This window comes from Octodon degus, unplaced genomic scaffold (genome assembly GCF_000260255.1).
Source record: "Octodon degus isolate 3935 unplaced genomic scaffold, OctDeg1.0 scaffold00027, whole genome shotgun sequence".
In the NCBI taxonomy this organism is placed as follows: Eukaryota; Metazoa; Chordata; class Mammalia; order Rodentia; family Octodontidae; genus Octodon; species Octodon degus.
In genome coordinates this window covers 1,591,966-1,611,902 of record NW_004524603.1, presented here as the reverse complement: position 1 = coordinate 1,611,902, position 19,937 = coordinate 1,591,966, and the positions used below count along the sequence as shown (strand labels likewise).

The 19,937-nt window shown below is 45.3% G+C and overlaps 1 protein-coding gene across 2 annotated transcripts in view; it reads right to left on the bottom strand.

Moving 5' to 3' along the window:
• The window catches only part of Lmbr1 (limb development membrane protein 1), a 161,387-nt gene that overhangs the window by 49,284 nt on the left and 92,166 nt on the right, over positions 1–19,937 (bottom strand). Inside the window, exons 6-9 of one of the 2 annotated variants that reach the window (XM_004628966.2) lie at positions 14,775–14,901; positions 14,293–14,361; positions 13,459–13,523; positions 7,772–7,844 (exon numbers count right to left, since the gene is read on the bottom strand). In XM_004628966.2, the coding sequence (XP_004629023.1) occupies positions 7,772–7,844; positions 13,459–13,523; positions 14,293–14,361; positions 14,775–14,901 (334 nt within the window). The remainder of the gene's footprint in view (positions 1–7,771; positions 7,845–13,458; positions 13,524–14,292; positions 14,362–14,774; positions 14,902–19,937) is intronic. The other variant, XM_023712871.1, reaches the window with a different exon arrangement.

Here is a 19,937-nt window from a genome sequence, read left to right as displayed (position 1 = left end):
AGTAGTGTCCCAGATTTTCTGATCAAGAAGGTTATGGGGCCAAAGAGGAAATTGATCGATGACGTGGAGTGTGCCTAAGGAGAGTCACATGAGGAGAAGACACTCTCTCAGGCTTTCACAGAGAGCACATTGGCCAAGCAATGGCCGTGACTCATCCACATGGCTGCACTGACAAAGGTTCTACAATCTGAGGTACAGGATCTCAGGATAAATCCTGAGGGCATTTCACTGACCTTCTCGAACCAAAAAGCTACAACTCTTGTTGCATAGGTTCTGCTTTACCTTGGTCTTAACCATCCAGTAGAAAAGTATGAAGATGAAATATAGGAAGTAAAGCCATGTTGTTATGTTGAGCTGTGGGGGACTCACGTCAATAATTTCTGACATTGCCAATTAAACAGAAGACCCAATGCTATTATAGGCTTCTGTACTCTTTTAGAATATTTTGCTGAGTTTACACACCTATAATATTCAACAACGGAACTTAAAAAAAAATTGGGGTATAACTATGAATGTCCATTTTGTATCTGTGTATTCAAAGTGGTTGGGATAGATATATAGTTGCATTCTCTTAATGAATAGAATGATTTTTTCTAATGGTGTTTGTAAGTAGGATCACAAGTCTGCATCTTGTACAGCAATTAACCACTAAGAAGAATATATGCAGTGTATTATTTGTTGAAACTGTACTTTCGATTTGATTTGAAACTGTCTCATTGCTATATGTTTATCAATAAAACTTTGAAAAGAAAAAAAAAAAAAAAAGAACAGCCCACAGCTCTCACTGTCACCGCAGGGCATCTGGCAATAGTAACTTGTTCAGGCCACATTTTACGGTGAGGAAAGCGACTGAAGCACCCAACAAGCTAAATAAATTATAATAAGGCACCTATCACTGTTTCAGCCCCTTGTACACAATGATTTTTGCCAACATTTTATCACTCTCAGGCTGACTACAATGGTCTGAGACTGAAAACTATGAGACACTCCCCTTCAGTGGCATGCACACACATCACATCCTTAGCACAGGCACTACTGGAACCTAGAGGAATGCAGAGCTGCCATCTAAGTGTGTTGCCCAAAAACACCAGGTACCACACATCACGTGCTACTGTGACAAGGCACCGCCTCCGATGGGACACATTATCCAGAAGCAGCACCAAGCCCTGACATTTCCATAAACTCTGCAATCTCAACACAGCCATAAGCAGGAAGATTTCAGGACCAACAATGGCCCGAGAGCAGCTGAGACATCACCACGTTCCAGGAAAGGTGGTAGAGGAGAGGCCCTGTTATTTCAATACCTGCATTTTTCAATATAAAAGCAGTGAAACCTGGCACTCTGCAAAAATGAAAAAACTGTCTTTTCTGTCCTTTTAAGATACTACAAGCTTCAATGAGAAAGCCTTTTTAAAATGATTAGAACCAAGCAAGAAAGTAATTGCTACAAAAATGATATACTCACTTTTTATCATGAAGATGAAAATAGTATCTAACAAAATTGAGCTGAATTATTAAGTTCAAAGGCTACAATATTTTAAAATAAATTACATTAAAAGAACTGTGGAGGTTTTGAACTTAAACAACAAAAAGTAATTTCTATTCATTATGGTACTTCTAAAGTTACCCAGTATACCCATAGGCTACACACACGAAAGCTAATTATTTCAATTAATGCTGTTGCATTACTTAAACATTTAAACATGTTAATGATATATGTATCCTCTTAACACTGGGAAAGAATTACAAAAGATTCTCTACTACAATTAATGTAATGGGACTTTCTGTTGAGCTCTTGTTCGGGGTCTCGGAGCAGAAATGGTTCCTGATTGCTCCCACCTCGCAGCCACAGCAGCAGGGAAACCACCTCATCTCTGCTCCAGCATGGGTGGCCCCCGGCCCCCAGCCTTGCCTGTCTGCTGTGCCCTGTAACCTTTCTAAGCACTCTTGAGAGAATCTGTTCCTTAGCTTCTCACCAAACTTCCCCTATTTCCTCACTCGTATGGTGAAATGACAGCTCTAGATCCTAACAAGCATTTCACCTATTCCCTTATGGGATGTATCTGCTACCATGAGGGCAAAGCAGGGACAAGCACAAACCTACCCTTGCCCCTGGCGCACTCGTGCCTGTCGAGACTGGGAGCACAACAGTGACGAGCTGGAAGGCTAAAGAACAGTGCAGGTGCCTCTGGTGATGTGCTGAAAACCCAGAATGTCACCCTATGGTATGGGAAGGCTAACACAGAAACTTCGAGGTCAGGGCCTGGGAGGAAACAGTACAAACCTCCCCAGGCAGGAGGTGGCTCTGTGGGGGGACAGCCAGGAGACAGCAGGGGATGGAGTCACAAAGTATGATTGGATTCACAAGGCCAAAGTCAGACACATGGAAGAAACAGGAAACTCTTGTGAAAATTTCACCGAGACCTGCGGCTGCTCACACACAGGTGGTACAGCGCAGGTGCTGGAGTGTTCTACAACTAGAGCAATAAGCTTGCTGAAAGGATGTATACGGGAACTGAGAGAAAGGGGCCGAGACCACTTTGCTGAGCACCTGAGGAGCAGATCTGGCACCTGCAGAGATAGGAGCAACATCTAGCGCTGATTTGGCAGGTGATGCTCCTGACACCTACTCACCAGCAGGTGCAAGAGACTACTAGATAGCTTGCTCCTTAAGCTCAGCACTGCCCACCAGCTTACAGATGGATTTAAAGCCATGAGACCAGAGAAGACAGCAAGGGAGTGCATGTAACCAGACAAGGACAGAGGCTGAGGAACAAGGCAAGCTGGAGTGAAGCAGCTTTGGACAGAGGAAATCTGGTAAGCGGACTGACAAGTATTCATTATGGTATTAGAAAAAGTGATTAAGATAAGTGTGTTTAAGTCTCTAAAAGGAATAGGACATGGTACTGCACTTCTGTCATTCCAGCTATTCTGAGAAGCAGGGACAGGAGGATCATGAGTTTGAAGCTAGCCTGGACAATATAGTGCGACTGCATGTAAAATAGTAATTAAAGGAACAAGGAAGTGTGAAGTGAAAACCAAGTAGAATAAAAACTATTTCAAGGAGGAAAGAGAGGGGCACGAGGACTGTGAACTCACAGGCCAACCTGATAACAGCAGTCTGTAGAGGAGCAGAAGCAAGGGCGAAGACGAGCAGCACGAAGCACAGGGCTGCGCCCGTGAGCACACACCCCCTGCCAGTTCTCTACAGCCCGGCGGAGCCCAGCGAAGGGGCGTGAGGCAGGATGGACCCACTGCTCTGGAAACAGCAGGGCACCCATCTGCGGACCAGTCTATCATGCGGCAGAGTGCAGAATGGCTGCAGTCAACTCTGGAGTAGAGGCAAGGGGTGGAACCAGGCACAGGACCAAGAGAAGACGAGGCACTCGAGAGGACAGTGGCAGGGAGGTGGCCAGCTGGGAACTGCTGGTGAACATTCTCGCAAGAAGATGGAAAAGAAGGTCAGCTGCTGAGAGGAAATCAGTTAAGGTCTGAGGAACGAAACATTATCCAAGAGGACCTAAAGGGAACTTGAGCCTTCAACCATGCACAACAAGGGAGAATTGCTGAGCCGTGAGAGCAAACACAGAGCTGAAAGGGTTCACGGCAGGCCAGGACAAGGCAGAGAGGGAAGAGGGCAGTGGGCAGGGAGACTGGGTTGGTGTCTGGAAGAACCAGGAAACGGGTACTGCAGGAGCGGGCGTACCACAGGTGTGAGGAATCACAGGCGGCAGCAGGGAAGCAGGTGTCTGAGCAGGAGACGTGCAAGGACTTGAGTCCCCGCTGAGGGCAAGGATGGTGCTGTCACAGCCCACAAAGCAGCGGCCAGACAGCAAGGAGCTGCCCTGAGTTTTGGGACACACGCAGAACCAGAGGGAACAGGGGAGTGAGACAGTCTGAGACAGGACGTGACAGGGCAAGTACGGGGTCTTCTGTGTGAGCGTACAGGGGTTCAAGAGCACCCCAGGGGGACAAGAGGCCTCTGCCGACGCCCCTGAGGATGGAAGCATGCACACGGCCAGCTGACGGGACACGGACTGCATGGGCCTCTCAGAACACAAGGAATGCCTACCTTCTTTTTCAGGTGTGCCTCGCTGGGTTCTGGCCCTTTTTCCCATATGATGGCTAGATCATATGTCACACATCGGAGAGGAGAGGCAGAGGCAGTGGAGGACAGCAGTTTCTCTGCGGTGCTCACCAACATAGCAACTCACAGGTTTGCTTTGTTAACATATGTTATAAAATAATAACAACATGAACAGGAAAAAAGGCTCAAGGGCTTTAAACCGAGGGCATTACCAGCTGTCAATCAGGAACAAGAGGAAAGTCACAACTGGTCACCCTTCTATACTGATAACTTTATTTATTTATTTCATATATTTGGTACAGAGTCTCTCTATGCAGCTCAGACTCCCCAGAGCTGGGATTACAGGCGTGCAGCACCACACCCAGTCTCATTGGCCGGATCACAGTGCCAGTGGGTGGGGCCAGAACAGCATGTGGTGCCAGAGATGGAGCCCTGGTCCCCGCGCTTGCCTAAGCAGGCACTTAGTCTGCTGAGCTATCTCGCCAGCCCTTATACGGCTAGTTTTTAGGTGAGACATGAAAATTCAACTCCCATAATATAGTAACTTCCACAAGGCACAATGCTTTGAAGAAAAAATTAGTGTGACTCCTACAGTAAACCACCTCTTGCCATAGTTCAGGCACCTGTTTTTTAGGCAATGTGAAGCTGAGCTGGAAGGCAGCCACACAGCGGCTTCCACAGTGGCCGTGCTGTGCACCACACACACAGCCTGACACGCAGCCAGCTAGGAGCGAAACGCGAGCCTGGATGGTGGGAACGACCAGTGCCACAATGTATGTTTTTAAAGTATTTTACTCTCATTCTGCAATTCCTTTTGACACAGAGTAAAATTTAAAGCTTCTCATTGTTTTAAAATTTAAATAATTTCTGTGACAGCACACATTTGACATAATACTAATAAAATAAAATCCAGGAACATGGTCTCTCCTGCTAACCTATTTCTGCGCTTTCTTTAAAAGCAGTAACCCATGAAGTAGCATTCTCTTTTCGTCTTGTTCCCCGGCACAGAGTGACCAATATGCTCTACTGCAGCTCACACCTCCTAGTCCATCAGTCGGAGCTGCAGTCACTTAGAGCCTGCTCCCTACCGAAATCGTCTACCAAGGCTACTCGGCAGCAAACAGCAAAACCGCAATACTCATCCCAATGCGCCACTAAAGAGGGCCACTGAAGACACTTCAACCACAACAGGTGCAGGTGGCACGTGGCCGAGCAGGCCGGCGCGCCACCAGCCACACTGGCACTCACTGAGCTGCAATCCCTCGTCCCCGCTGAGCCCCAGCCGCCGCCCTGCAGCACTTCTGTGCTGACACTGGCTGGGATGTTCTTCGAGGTCGGTTTTGTTCTGTAATAGATTTAGCCCTCTAGCAAGTACTTCTCTCTGTTTCTTTACAAATGAACTCCTCTTGAAGAGCCCGAGTACAAGGACATTCTAGAAGAAACTTCCCTTCCATGGAATGGGAAAATGAGAACAGGCTACTTTTTTGTGCAGAACCAGGGATCGAACTCAGGCCCATGCGTTCGCAGGCAAGCGCTTATCTACTGAGCCGTCTCCCCGGCCCCACATTCTGTTTTGACTGGCTTTAACTCCAATTATTCGATGCAGAGAGGACCACGTTTCCCACTTTCTGGTCTGTACGACAGAAACAGCAAACACCTCAGCCCGAAATACAATCGCGCAGCACACGAGGCGGCTGGACGCCTGCTCTTTACAGCTCAGGCGTGCTCATCGAAATGAGACACATTAATTTTAATATCGGCTACTTTAATAGAACTGTACAAAGCTGAACTGTTGGCTGAAGTTTGTGATTCTGAAACTAAGTGAACTTAAATGTTAAAGTAGCTTTAATAAAGTTAGAGGAATAAAAGATAAATGTAGTTCTAGTCTAAAGCTTATCTTAAGGTCCGGCCAAATAGTTCAGTGGATTAAAGGCCAAGGGTTCGATCCCAGGCCTGCCATGCCAGCCCCGCCCCAGCAACTGAGACTGGGCGCGGTGGCTCGGGCCTATAATCCCAGCACTTGGGAGGCTGTGAACAGGCGGATCACTGTAAGTCCCATCTAGTAGTGAGACCCAGAACACCCTGTAGACCCTTCCCTAAAATACAAAAAATAAATACATAAATAAAACTTATCTGTACATAATGTTACCATCAAAAATTCTCTAGAATAGACACAAACTGGAATTTTTTCATCTGAGAACAAAATTATAAATTTTATTAACACTTTTGGATTGATGATTTAAATGTATTATTTATAATTAAAGAAAGCTATATTTCTTCCTACTTCTCAACATTCCATAAAGTAACTTCCTATTTTATACCTACTTTTAAAAATTATGATTCTGAAATATAACGGCTTGCTTTGGTGAGGAATGGCACCTTTCCAATATTTTTTAAAGAACATGTGAAAGAATCACAGTGATACGCGCTTGATCGTGTTCCTAGCAGCGCAACTCGCAACGCCCAGATGCTGGCAGCGGCCCACGTGAGCACCAACAGATGCGCAACTAAAGGAGACGTGCCATGCACACACCACGGAGCACCGCTCAGCCCTAAGGAAAGACAAGTCGGAGCCACTCACGAAAACACGGCTCCGCCCTGAGGCCACAATGTTAAGTGAAATAACTCAGTGCAGAAGCTTAAATATAACACGGTTAAAAGAGGACACACGTATGTGTATGTGTACAGACATTTATGTATGTATAATAAAATAAAATTCAGATAATAGGAAAAAAGAGAAAAAATTGTAATCCAGCACAATGTAGCTACAACTATACCATGACTTAGTATGACTGTCTTATATATTTTATGTGTTCTTTGGCCTGTTAGTCTGGTTTTCAATATATATACATGATAGTTATAAGGCTTTGTAAAATACATAAGTACATTTCATATTAGAAAAATAAAAGAGTAGGGCGAAGTTGAAAATAATTGAAATGTTTTATGTACATGTACCAGTTCACTACAGTGAATGTAATCAATATGAACTGCAAAAATGTACTAATAAAAGTTTTTTAAAAGTCGAAAAAAAAAAAAAGAATATGTGAAAGAGTACAGGGTGAAAAGCACTGCAAATTAACTTACCCATACCATGTCATTTCTCTGCTAAATTACATCATCATTCTTTTCTTCACTGGTGGCCCGAAATGATCAGTAACTTTTTTTTTTTTTTTTGTGGAACCAGGGATTGAACTCAGATCCTGGCGTTTGCCCACCAAGCACTTATCCTACTGAGCCATCTCCCTGGCCCCTAAGTAACTTAATATTAAACAGTCTTTGACACACTAACTTGGTTAGCAGCTGGTAACTAATAGTACTGCCCCAAACAAGAAAGCCGCTAAGTAACACCGTGGCACATGTGGCCTCTGTGTCAAAGAGCCCTCTATCCTTCCCCTGAAGGTGTCAGCAGGCGGGAGATGCAGCGCAGCCCTGCGCCCTGTGCCCACAAGGTGTCTGCGGAGCGGATGGTGGAGATCTGCTGGCCCCCAGTGGCCGCCCGTGCAGCGAGCGCTGACCCTGCTGGTCACAGTTCTTCCTCCGCAGCCTCTCAGCAAACCCCTTTCACAGAAAAGATCTCTATTATTCTTAAGCCTCTGGGAAGTTTAGACATTTTTCCTTTTCAATTATTGTCTCTTTTGATTTAAATCGTTTTTGTTCTTTACCCTAGCCTAAATACACACATACCATTTAGCCGTCTCTGGAGTGCTTCCTCCTCCAGGGTGATAATATAAATTTGCTCGTCCAAGTCTTCAAGAATCTAAATTTAAGGATAAAACTATTCAATAATGTAACATTACAAAGTCTGTTACAAAAACGTTTAGGCTACTTGGTCTATTATTTTAGATAACATATTCACTGAAATAACTAAGAACATAACATAAAAATGCTCAAATTATTTTTTTCATAAAGTATATATTCCAGAGTTTATATTTAATATTTTCACATATAACTAAACATCAAAACTTGATTACTTGAAAATCTACAGATATTTAAATTAGAGTGGGGGCAGTAGTGGAGGCCAGGGCCTGTGCACTGAGCTCTTTCTCCAGTCCTTTTTTTCCTTCACTGAGACAAAGTCTCACTAAGCTGCCCAGGCTGTGATTCTCTTGCCTAAATCTCCCAGAGTGCTGAGTCTACAGGTGTGCACTATCAAATAAACTGGGTATTCCTTAAGTTTAAAGGATTAAAACTTAAAAATCTCCCGATTTATCAGTGGCAGACAAAAGTATAAATTTTAAACAGCCAAAAAGCTAAAAACAAGAAGAAAGAAAAAGAAGAAAAGGAAGAGGAAGAGGAAGAGGAAGAGGAAGACGAAGAGGAAGAGGAAGAGGAAGAGGAAGAGGAAGAGGAAGAGGAAGAGGAGGAGGAAGAGAAGGGGAGGAGTATACATCTTTACGCCCTGGCCGTGATTTTTGAGCTAGAAGAAACAGATCTCCTCGTGTAGCTCAGTGTCTGTTCTCCTGTTTATATTTACCTGCACAGTGACCAGTGTGCAGTCAGTGACACCAGTGATGTGCACAAATTTTGCCACTCTGTACTGGAGGTGCTCCATAAATGGAGTCGTAACAGCCACCTGGTGTGGACATGACCAAAGCAGGACACATGCATGCACAATCACAGGAACCCCACTCATGGTGCCATTGATTCCTAAGTGCCAGGGCCAGCCAGACAGCTCAGCGGACTAAAGCTCCTGCTTGGGCAGACGCAGGGGCCGGGGGTCCATCCCTGGGCCTGCCACGCAGGCACCGCACCCAGGACACGCTGAGACAGGGATTGAGACTGGGCGTGGTGGCTCACGCCTGTAATCCCAGGGCTTGGGAGGCTGAAAACAGGAGGATCACTATGAGTCCGATCTGTATAGTGAGACCATGTAGACCCTGTACTAAATACAATAATAATAATAATAATAACACATGCTCAAGTTTATAATTTTAAAAAGCAAATAGGCTGAGAACAAAAAAAAATAATAAAAGTTAAAAACTAAGAGGTTATCCAACAGAATCCCAGCGAAGTGATGTGTCTCTATAAGCCATTCACTACCAAACCCTTTAACTCACAAGCAGTTACGTAGGTACTGTCTGCACTGTCTTCACAAGCGGCAAGCCCTAAAGTGCGCTCACCCCCAGCCTTGCTAGCACAGCTACCCCCTCGCTCCCCGCCCCACCTCCCCGGGGCTGGGAGAATGTGAAAGCAGCTGAGAGCTGAGGTCTGTGCTCTCTATCGTTCATACACAGCCAATTTTTTTTCTTTCGGTAATTTTATTTCCATATCCTTTTTAAAACATAGCACCCTATTTTTGTTGTTGTTCTTGTTTAAAAAAATGGTGAGCTCATTAAAAAGGAATACTGAACAACTGAGAACACTCACATTTACAACTCCATCTTCTGTCTCAAATCTTTCTTGATACACACCTTCATTGTATATCAGCAGACCAAAATTTTTCCACACCGTCACCGGAGCGTAACACTAAACTATCAGGTAGTTTTCTGTCCTGTGATTTAAGTTCAGAGTCCAACAAAGCAACCAAAACAACTCAGATCTAATATTAGCCTCTCAGTAATTACAGTCTCCCCATGAGATGTGAATATAAAGAGTAAGTGGTGGTGTCAACCTCAATTAGAAAATCTTTTTCAGCAAAATGGGCTGAGACCAAAAGTCCAAGTGATGGGAAAGAAAAAAAGGAGCGTCTACCCTGTAGGATGCTCATAACTTGGTCCCTATGACAGCAGCCCTTTCTAGAGGTCATCACATCATTAGGCTGTGGCAATGTTCCAGACACACCGACAGCCCAGGATTAACACCATCTGGAAATTGTTCAAATGACACAAATGTCAGCTTTCTGCTGTGCAGGTTTCAGTAATGCCTCTGTCACCAATTTGTTGGGTTGTTTTGTTTTTTTTTTCAAACTTCCGCCTCTCACATCAGAAAGAATACATAAAGTGCAAGTAAGATTCACTCCTGCGCTCCTAGGCTCTTGCTTTGGTAGCCAACATCACCAAATCCATCCTTAAACCGCTGACCAATGAAGTGTCTACAGGCATTTCTGGAGTTACCAAGTCAGTTCATGTCTGGCAAAGAGAGTGTCGGAGGTCAGTGCAGTCCTGGCAAGAAAACAGGAAGTACCACACACAAGACAGGGATGCAAAGCCAACTTGTTCTCAGCAAAATACATCTGCGTGTCTCTCAGCTGTCTGATGAGACAGTCTCAAAGCATGTGGTCCCTTTCAGGCCTCAAATTTATTCAGTTCATGTAAAATTTATGTCAAGCAATCCAAAACTTCCCAATCTCTCAACAAACACCTGAGGTCCCCTGTGGCCTAGCACCCAAGTAACTTCTGGTAGACATACGACCTCTACCCTTGGGAAGCCTAAACCTGAGAGAGGAGAACAAACAGTAAGAACAAATCAATACAAACAGATGAGTAGTGACGGAGAATGCTCAGCCTACGAGGCAGAGGAAGGAAAGCAAGAGGCCTGTCCGGGGACAAGACAGCTGCATGGGCCTGAATACACATGGTCCTGAGTGGGGTAGACGTGACCCCAACAGGACAGATTGGACAGTGGTTAAGAGCGGGGACCCTGCCAGTGTTCCTACACATAAGTAGGCGGGGCCCACCTTTGTGGGCCACGAAAGGAGTCTCTTTCTATCCACACTTCCCATCATTTCCACTGTCTAGATGAGAAGTGACCACTTTTAGCTCTCAAGTGGACTTTTAGCTCACTGCACAAATTATCAAATAATGACTATGACCACAGAGACGCATGACCTGAGATGTCACAGGGATGTGGTGCCTGGGAACGTTGCCCCCCCCTTGCTTTCGACAACTCTGTGAGAAACAGACCGTCATCACCACCTTCTACTCCAAGTAAAAGAAGTTTCCCAAAAGGCCTACTTTTATAACGACTATGGCTACCGAGGGCTCAGAATCAGGAAAGACACCATCTCAACCTCAAATGGTACCAGAAGAGAGAAGACGAATTAAAAATTACAGGGACTGGGGAGATGGCTCAGGGGAATAAGCGCTTCCCTGGCAAGCGCAAGGGCCTGAGTTCAATCCCCGGTTCCGCAAAAAAAAAAAAAAAAGTAATTACAGGATTAAAATAAATGTCAAAACCAAGTCTTAAAATGTTACACAACATCAGAGGCAGAAAGGTTACTTCCAGTAGGGAAGAGAGGAGTTCAGCTGGTGCTTCTGGTGGCTGCGGCAGCTTGCCCAGGAGCCTGAACCACCAAGAGGAGGGTAGGAACTGCACACAGGGGAAGCCCCATGAGAACACAGCTGTGCACAAGAGCAGGGCCCTGCAGCAAGCAGTGGCCATGCGGCTCTGGGGCTCTCAAAGCAACAGAGTGGCGCTCCTCAGCCCAGCCTCAAAGCCAGCCTCAGCTCGTTTTGGGAATCATGACGTGCTACCCAACCTCCTGACCTGAAGAGAACTCAGCCATCAAATGAGAACATAATCACCTACCTCACAGGTTTGTCATCAGGAGGAATGAAATTCTGGGTACCAATACAGTGTTTGTCACTACATGTGGCATACAGACAAGAACTGATCACTGTTACTGGCAAAAGTCACCAAGAGTTTTGTGGATATTGTTAGAGACACATTTGGGCTTGAGGAACAGAGATTAACACACAGTTTGGTTTCACGAGGTTGAGTCTGCAGCACCTTGGAGTACCAGTGATGCTCACCACACCACAGTTACTTCCACAGTCTCTTCCTCGTTAGAACTAGAAGCTGAGGCAGGTGGAGCCATGGTCCAGAGCATAGTAGTAACTGAATGTTATATCACACACAGAACCCGAAATATCTCTCTAGGAAGTAGACACGGAGAAGGGGATTTAAAAAGCAAAGAGGGGCTGGAGAGATGGCTCAGTGGTCTAAAGCACCTACTTAGAACAAGCTTAGCAAAAGCATCAGGGACCGTGGTTCAATCCCCCAGCACCACATGCCAGCCAGCCCTGCCCCCTGGTGGGCTGAGCTGGCCTCTCTCTCTCTCTCTCTCTCTCTCTCTCTCTCTCTCTCTCTCAAATAAATAAATAAATAAAATAAAATAAAATAAAAAGCAAAGAAGCAGAAAGAAAACCTCTTTAAGAGGGGTTGTGAATTTCAAAGTTTGATGCATGCACCATGCTATTCTGAGTGTGCATTCATTTATTCATCAAGTAAGATAATAGGTTTTATTTTAATTTATTTTTTTTATATATTCCGCTGTTTATTTATTACATTTATTTTATTGTGTGTGTGTATGGCCAGCTCAGCCCACCAGGGGGCAGGGCTGGCTGGCATGTGGTGCTGGGGGATCGAACCGTGGTCCCTGTGCTTTGCCAAGCCTGTTCCAAGTAGGTGCCTTAGACCACTGAGCCATCTCTCCAGCCTAATTTCTTTTTTTTTTTTCTTTTGGTGGAACCGGGGATTGAACTCAGGCCCTTGCGCTTGCCAGGGAAGCGCTTATTCCACTGAGCCATCTCCCCGGCCCCAATAGGTTTTATTTTAAAAAGGATGAAAAATACAAAACTTCCTAAATCAAACAAGCATTTACTAAAAATCACCTGTTCTAACACTTTCTCAGTGCTCTCCCTTATGAATCACCACAGAAGGGAAGAAAAAAAACCCCATCACCAGATGACTTGGGAAGTTGTGCTAACCACACAAGCTAAGGGGAAGGAAAAGCAGCATGGCAGAGTCTGATCACGTGTGCCTAGAGAGGGGACAGTGCTCCAGACACTCGGGGGACTACTGGGGCTGAGCAGGGAAGAGGTAGAGGGTACAGGCGGCCCAGAGAGGGAAGCACAGCCAGCACGGGTGGGGGCGGGGCGGGGGGCTCTGAAAGCCTGCAATAGGCAAGTAGCTCGGACTTGAGTGCATAGGCAAGGAGGATCCAAGAAAATAAATGAAATAACAGACACCCTACATACAGCTAAGAAGTCAGTTTCATATTATTAAATACCTGACAAAATAAACACCAAAGAAATTTAGGAATAATCATTAGAATTAGTGCTAGTTGAAAATCACTTAAAAATGCATACATAGTATGCCCATTTTTCAGGAACATACCTACTCTATAAAAATCACAGCACAGATATGATAAGTTATTATATGACATAAGGCAATGAATATCTAAAATACCTGTAAACAAGAGCAAATTTTACCTTAAAATTGGCCAGTTTTACTTAGGTGCCTTTAGTCTTTCTAAAAGCAAAAACATTCAATTTCCAAAAATACAAGGGACTTTAAAAAAAATAGTAACAATCTGAGAGACAAGCCTACAAAATACTCTCAAGTTTTTCAGCGCTAGCTCACATCGAAGGGCTACTGAAGCACGAACACATGCATGGAACCGACCCAGTAACTGGTAATGAAGTACTTACTGTGGGCTTCACCAGCAGCTGGCCCATGACTGTGAACATGCGGGAGAGGCCCACCGGTGTGCACACTGCAGGGACAAGAGCAGACAGGACCTCAGAGCTCAGACAGAGAGGCTGGCAGCCTACAGGGAGACACGCTGGCCCGAGCATCCTGGCCAAGCGCACTCACGCTCCCAGCTAGAGGCTCCCGGGGCTCTGCCCCAGGTCTTCAGCTTCGCCAACAGAGAAGCTAAGGGGCCATGTGAGGAGGTCCGGCATGTCCACATTTAATAAAAGCTATATGCAGATGAAAGGTGGCTCAAGATAGGCAGGATTCTAGCAGCTGAGTAGCAGTAAATATTTGTGCTTAAAAGAAAAAGAACAGACTGCACTAGAACTGAGACCCAGAATTGACACATACAGTCTTAAGTCCTCGAAACTGTGTTTCCCAGCACACAGCACCCCTGAGCCGGGATGTGATGCCTCAAGCAGGGTGAAGCAAGTTTTCACAGAAAGACACAGAGTCTTCACACGGGAGCCAATGGCTTCCACTCAGGAGCAGACTCAAGTGCCACGATGGAGGCTGGGCGGCAGGCTGGGCACGGAGCAGCTGGGTGTGTGTGTTGGGGGAGGTCTTCTCTCCTCACCCCAGTGGAAAACATTTACTTTGGAGAACAAAAAAAACCCTCATTATTTCAAGGCTTTAGTTTATCAAAATTTATCTTGAACAACAAAAACTTTAGTGCCAACTCAAAACAATCTCCAAGTTGTTAAGGAAGCTCACCAGGAAACTTTCCTATTTTTCCAAATATAGAACAATTCTACTTTCCTATCAACAGTAAATCAAAAAGTACTTACAGAGAAGTAACAAACATCCCATCAATGATATACAGGAATATAAATAGGGTAGGTAGAACTCCCAGAGATCTATAAAAATATAAATACATTTTAATAAGTTTAAAATACTGTACATTAAATGCTATAACTGTATATTTTGGCTGTATTAATCCATATAATTTCTAAAATGTAGAATAAAAAGATCTAAAATGCAAGAGCAGGAAATAAACCTTTTGTAAAACCTATTTAGAAGTAGGAAAAAGGTCTCTATGGAATTTTAAAAGAAGTCAATTAACCAAAAGGAAAAAAATATCTGAATTGCTGCTTAGTCATTCTACACGCATGAAACAAACAGTAATTACCTTTTCTGCATGTATCTAAAGACATCCCAATTCCGTAACACTGCGAGGTAAGTGTGCCAAGATTTAAAGTCCTAGGTAACTAATTACGCCCCATCCCGCGGGGTCCAGGACAGACACTGGTTACATCAAGGACATCTGTACCATATAAAGACTCCATGCTAGCTGCATCGTTGTCAATCAGTGCCGAAGCCACCCAAACTATCCCGAGAATCAGTAAGGCAAGAAGCAGCAGCATGACAAGCGTCTCCAAAACACGGGCTCGGATTCCCTGAAAATGTAATGGAGGTGCGATTTTAATATTTTCTTTCACAAGCAATTAGACTTCAGTCTATATGAAAACATAAAATAATCTTTGAGAGGCAAGAAAATTTATAAAATTAAATTTATATTAGAAAAACTATAGAAAATGTTTTAAGATTGAAATAAGTACAAAAAATCTTCATAAAAACATTATACGGCATTATTTTAATAACAGATTACTTTCTCAACACCTTCCGAAGGGGAAGCTGATTCATAAGAATTTTTCTGCTTCTGAGGGAGGGCTCGGGCAGGCGGACGCACAAGGTGCCCTTCGCTGGAGGGGCTCGCCGTGCAGCTCCGCCAGCCTCCGGGGCCCTCTAGCGTGCAGTTGGAGAACTGTCCCCACACACCCGTAATCCCACACTAGAAAGGCCACGGGCGGCTACCAGTTACACATCACACCTTTTGTTCCTTTTACTCAGGTACGCTTGCAATACAGAAGAGTGGTGCTTGCTGCGGAAGACAGCAACGTGTTAACACACCCTGACCGTCAACCTCATCCCTCCCTCCGCCTCCCTCACCTCTCTCCTCTCCTAGTCCCCCTTAAGGCCCACCTTCCTTGCTTCCCACCACCCCACCTTTATTCATGCATTCATTTCTTTACTTTCTAGGTTTCTCTTTTTTTCAAATCATTTTCATTAATTTATGAGGCTGGAATATACAGTAAAGAATCACTATACAGGACCAAACTATAAGTCAGACTTTTAAATTGGAAAACAAGGCAAGACAAAAAGAAACTGCCTCATACTCCCAAAAGTCGCCATGGGACTGCTTCTGTTTGCACTGAATGTGGAGTCCATACTGGTATTTTGTACTTGCAATATCTAACACAACAAACGAAACAAAGTATTTCCGAGCTTCTCATGCATCATGTAACTTCCTTCCACATTACAGCAGTTTAAGGGTGTAACTTACAAGGACACAACACACTCACTCACTCCCAGCGTCTGAACTGCAGGGTGCAGCAGAGTTACTTGCAGGAAATGCCTACCGAGCAGCGCTCCGGCCCCACAGGGGCCTCAGCGGGCAGGGGCGTTTTCTCACCAGATCAGGCACGGCACAGGGCTGCCTTAGCAGGCTTGGAGTACTACCAGATAGGCACCACTGCCCTCGGGGCACGCCTTGCGGGAGACCAGGGAGCCAGCAGGAAGCGGGTCTGCCTCTCCCCAGTCACCCTGCTGGCAGGCAGCCCCAACCTGCACTCAGGGGACGCACTGCAACCCGGCATGCTATAGCCAAGACACACTGCTACTTCTGTGCGGTCCTCAATCCTCCACCATGGCTCCCAAGCCCTTCAGCGGACCCAAACATAACCACCGCCTTTCAGTGGCGATTTCTTCAACTCTTTCTTCCTCTAAGCAATAGCCTTTTTATCACACATTAAACATTTTGGGATGTGCCTATAAATAAGGCAAATAAGAGGAGAGTGCAAACCTGGGTGTGGTGGCACACACCTGCAATCCCAGCACTTACTACACCCCGGGGCAACTGTCTTCACCACCCCCACAGCCCTCGGGAATACGAGCTAACCAGCAGGGCTCCCCACCCCACCATGCACGCTTTGTGCGTCAGACTATCTGAGCTATGCAGTGCAGCAGTGCTGGGCTATAAGATTCCTATCTAAACAGTGGGGCTTCCAGGAGCCATCTGAAACTTGTTGTCCAAAAAAGAGTTTCCAAAACTGGAATGCTAGTGAAGACTGAACATAGGTGGACAGTCAGATTTTTATGTAGAAAGGCTGAGCAGACAGTCTAAACACTGACATGGCATCCCTGCTTCTTGCCCAGACTCTGCTGCCAGTGCCACGTTTGGCTGCTCTACGCTGCATGTCAGTAGGTGACAATCACAGTACACTGACATCACTCCACCAAGCAGCTGGCATGTAGGTCTCCATGGTGATGCGCGCGCACGCACACACAGCTGTGCTGGACACCCCACACGCTGCAAGGGAGGTGAATGCTGCTCCTTCTACCGCATCTCCACCCCACCGAAGAGCCTAGGAAAACACCTGCGCACAGAGAGCACTTGACATGAATATCAAGTCTCTGGTCTCATGTAATAAAAGGGTCTCTTAGTAACATTAGCGTAAGGTCTGATGAGCACGGCACTAAGATTGTACCACACACATAAGAAGTTGTGGGGATCAACAGGAGCACGAGCAAAGAAGAGAAAATCAAAGCAGGAGCCAAGGACTTCAGAGAGGAGAAACTACGAACAAGGTGCCAAACACCCCTGTCCTCACAGTAGCCACTAAGAGCACATACAAATGAGCTGTGGTTCCAAAGCCAGGAACACAGCTTGTGATAGCTTCGTTATAAGACAGTAGGGAGTTTCCGAACACACTATGAATCTTAAACACATATTTAATGTGGCCTATGCAAAACAGAAAAATTAAAACTAAGATAGATACTCTAGCTATTAAAACTTGATGAAAAGAATTTTAAGTACATTAAAAGGAAAATGCTAATGCTGCAATTTCACTGAACTAAAAGAATTTAATTTAAAAAAAATACGATTGCTGTCTCAGTGAACTAATATTGCTATTTCACTGTATTAAAATTCCAGAGTAGAAATTTGCCATGATATTAGACAAAAAGCATCTAGACAATAAGTGAATAAAATAACAAATTCTTAATATGTAAATAAAAGAACTGAATCATGAAAATTCTTAAATATAATCATAAATTTAGAAAAAAATTTCTCAGAATACTATATTACATCAAAACAATTAACTTCAGAAGGCCTTAGTTATAAATCTTGTGGGAAAAAGAGACAGGCACCACCATACACAGAGCTTCTGCCAGACGCTTTATTTGTGCTGAGTCTTCCCAATAAATTAGAAGGTAAATTTTACCACCATGAGGAAGTTCTAAAAAGAGTTAATTTGCCAGCAGTCACAAATTCCTGGCACAGCAGAACTTTAAATACAGACCTGCCAATCTCCCACTCCTGCTTTCCACCTCCCCAAATGACAAAATGTAGGCAAAACAATACAGAAATAGGGATGTAAGCAGGAGTGTTTAAAACATACTTCTGACAAAACCATAATTTTAGCAAAGACCTTTAGCAAAAACTCAAGTTTCTTTTACTGGAATATTCATGTCCAGGTCCACAGTAAATAGCAGGCTCATCCTGACGCTCCTGCGCAGCCCTCCTGGCAGCCTACTTCATCAGAGCACCTTAGCCAGCATGCAGCAGCGTGCTGCTCGGGCCCCAAAACACCACACAAGTGCCAATAAAGAAACAATGAAAGGCCACTAGGATTACTGTTCATCACAGATTTACAGCAAAGCAATAAAATATTAAGGGTTAGAATATAAAACAATGCCACATGACAATATAAAGTGTCATAGTGCTCATGTAGTGAATATATTTACGCAAAAGCACTAGCAATTTCAAAATACAAGAAAGAGCTGCCTTTCACGGCAGGGAGAAGAGGACTCATGCACACAAAGCTAACGGTGCCTCGCTCTCACTGGGAACCAGGCCCTCGGGTAACCCTGCTGGGCCATCTCTGCCTTTCCTCCATCTCTCTCTGACTGGTTTTGGGGGTGTGCACATGTGTACTTGGGCATGTATGTTTATGTCTCTCCGTGATAATGAGAAAACAGGGACTTCAGGGTGTGTGTTATTAGCCACTGTGTGGTTTAACGTGCGCCTACGACTGAGCAGTGAACGTAAGAAGCACGTGTTCACTCTGTGTGCCTACTAAGCACATGCCAAGACACGACCCAACCTGAAAGATCACTACGACTGTTGCAGCATCCGTGCGGCCTTCCCAGACACACCAACTTCCTGCACCAATCTACCCCAAAGTAACCACAAAACACTAAAAATTAGTAAAATACACTGAGCATAAAATCCTCCATTCAGCTGTCAGGGAGATAGCTCAGCAGCATAAGTGCCTGCCTGGCAAGTGCAAGGTCCCGACTTCCATCCCCAATACCACGAAAAGCACAGGTTCAGTAGCAGTACACAGGCCCACAGGGGCGGGGTCATTTCCAGGATCCTCCCATCTCCACCCACCCCCGCCCCACGCACCCCAGCCCTGGTCAACTCCTCTACTTCCCACCTCTGTGACCACGACTCTCTAGACACCACATCAGGATGGATCGCGGGTATCTACTCTGGGACTGGCCATTCCAGCCAGCACACCAAAAGGTCCACTTTCAGTGCACCGCTGCACGTATCCAAATTTCCCTCCTTAAGGGGCTGGGGAGATGGCTCAGTAGAATAAGCGCTTCCCTAGCAAGCACAAGGGTCTGAGTTCAATCCCTGGTTGGGGGGGGAACTTCCCTCCTTAAGACAGCCACGCTCCACCGCCTGTCTGGGCCACCTTCTCCTCCACCCAAGGGCGGCTGGGGCTGTCGCTCCTTCACGCACATGAGCAACACGCTGTGGCTGAGGGTGAGGACATCTGCAGGAGGCGCAGCTCTCAACTCTTGTACACATCCACCCAGAAGAGGAATTCCTGCGTCCGGTGGTCCTCCTACTCTTCATCACTGGAGGGGCCACCATATTTGTTTCCGTGTCAGCTACACCATGTTCCACTTTCATCAGTGGCACACAAGCACTTGCACTTCTCTACATCCTCACCACTGAGGCGAGAAGCCACCCCACCAAGTGCGAAGAGGCATCTCTTACAGCACTGATCTGCACTTCCCCAGCTATTACTAACGTGAATGTCTTTTCTTGTACTTATTGACCATTTATATATTTCACTTGAAAATGTCCATTCAAAAGCCTTTACCTGCTGTTAATATTTGACAGAGTAAGTTTCATCACCTTGTTCTCCAATATTCTTGGGTTTTTGCTCTTTCATAAAATTTTTTCTGGATAAAAAACATTCATTAAGGGGCAGGCCAAATAGCTCAGTGGATTAAAGTGCCTGCAGGCAGGCGCAGGGGCTGGGGATTTGATCCCTGGGCCTGCCGTGCTCGTCCCTGGAGGGGGACAGAGAGAGAGAGAGAGAGAGAGAGAGAGAGAGAGAGAGAGAGAGAGAGA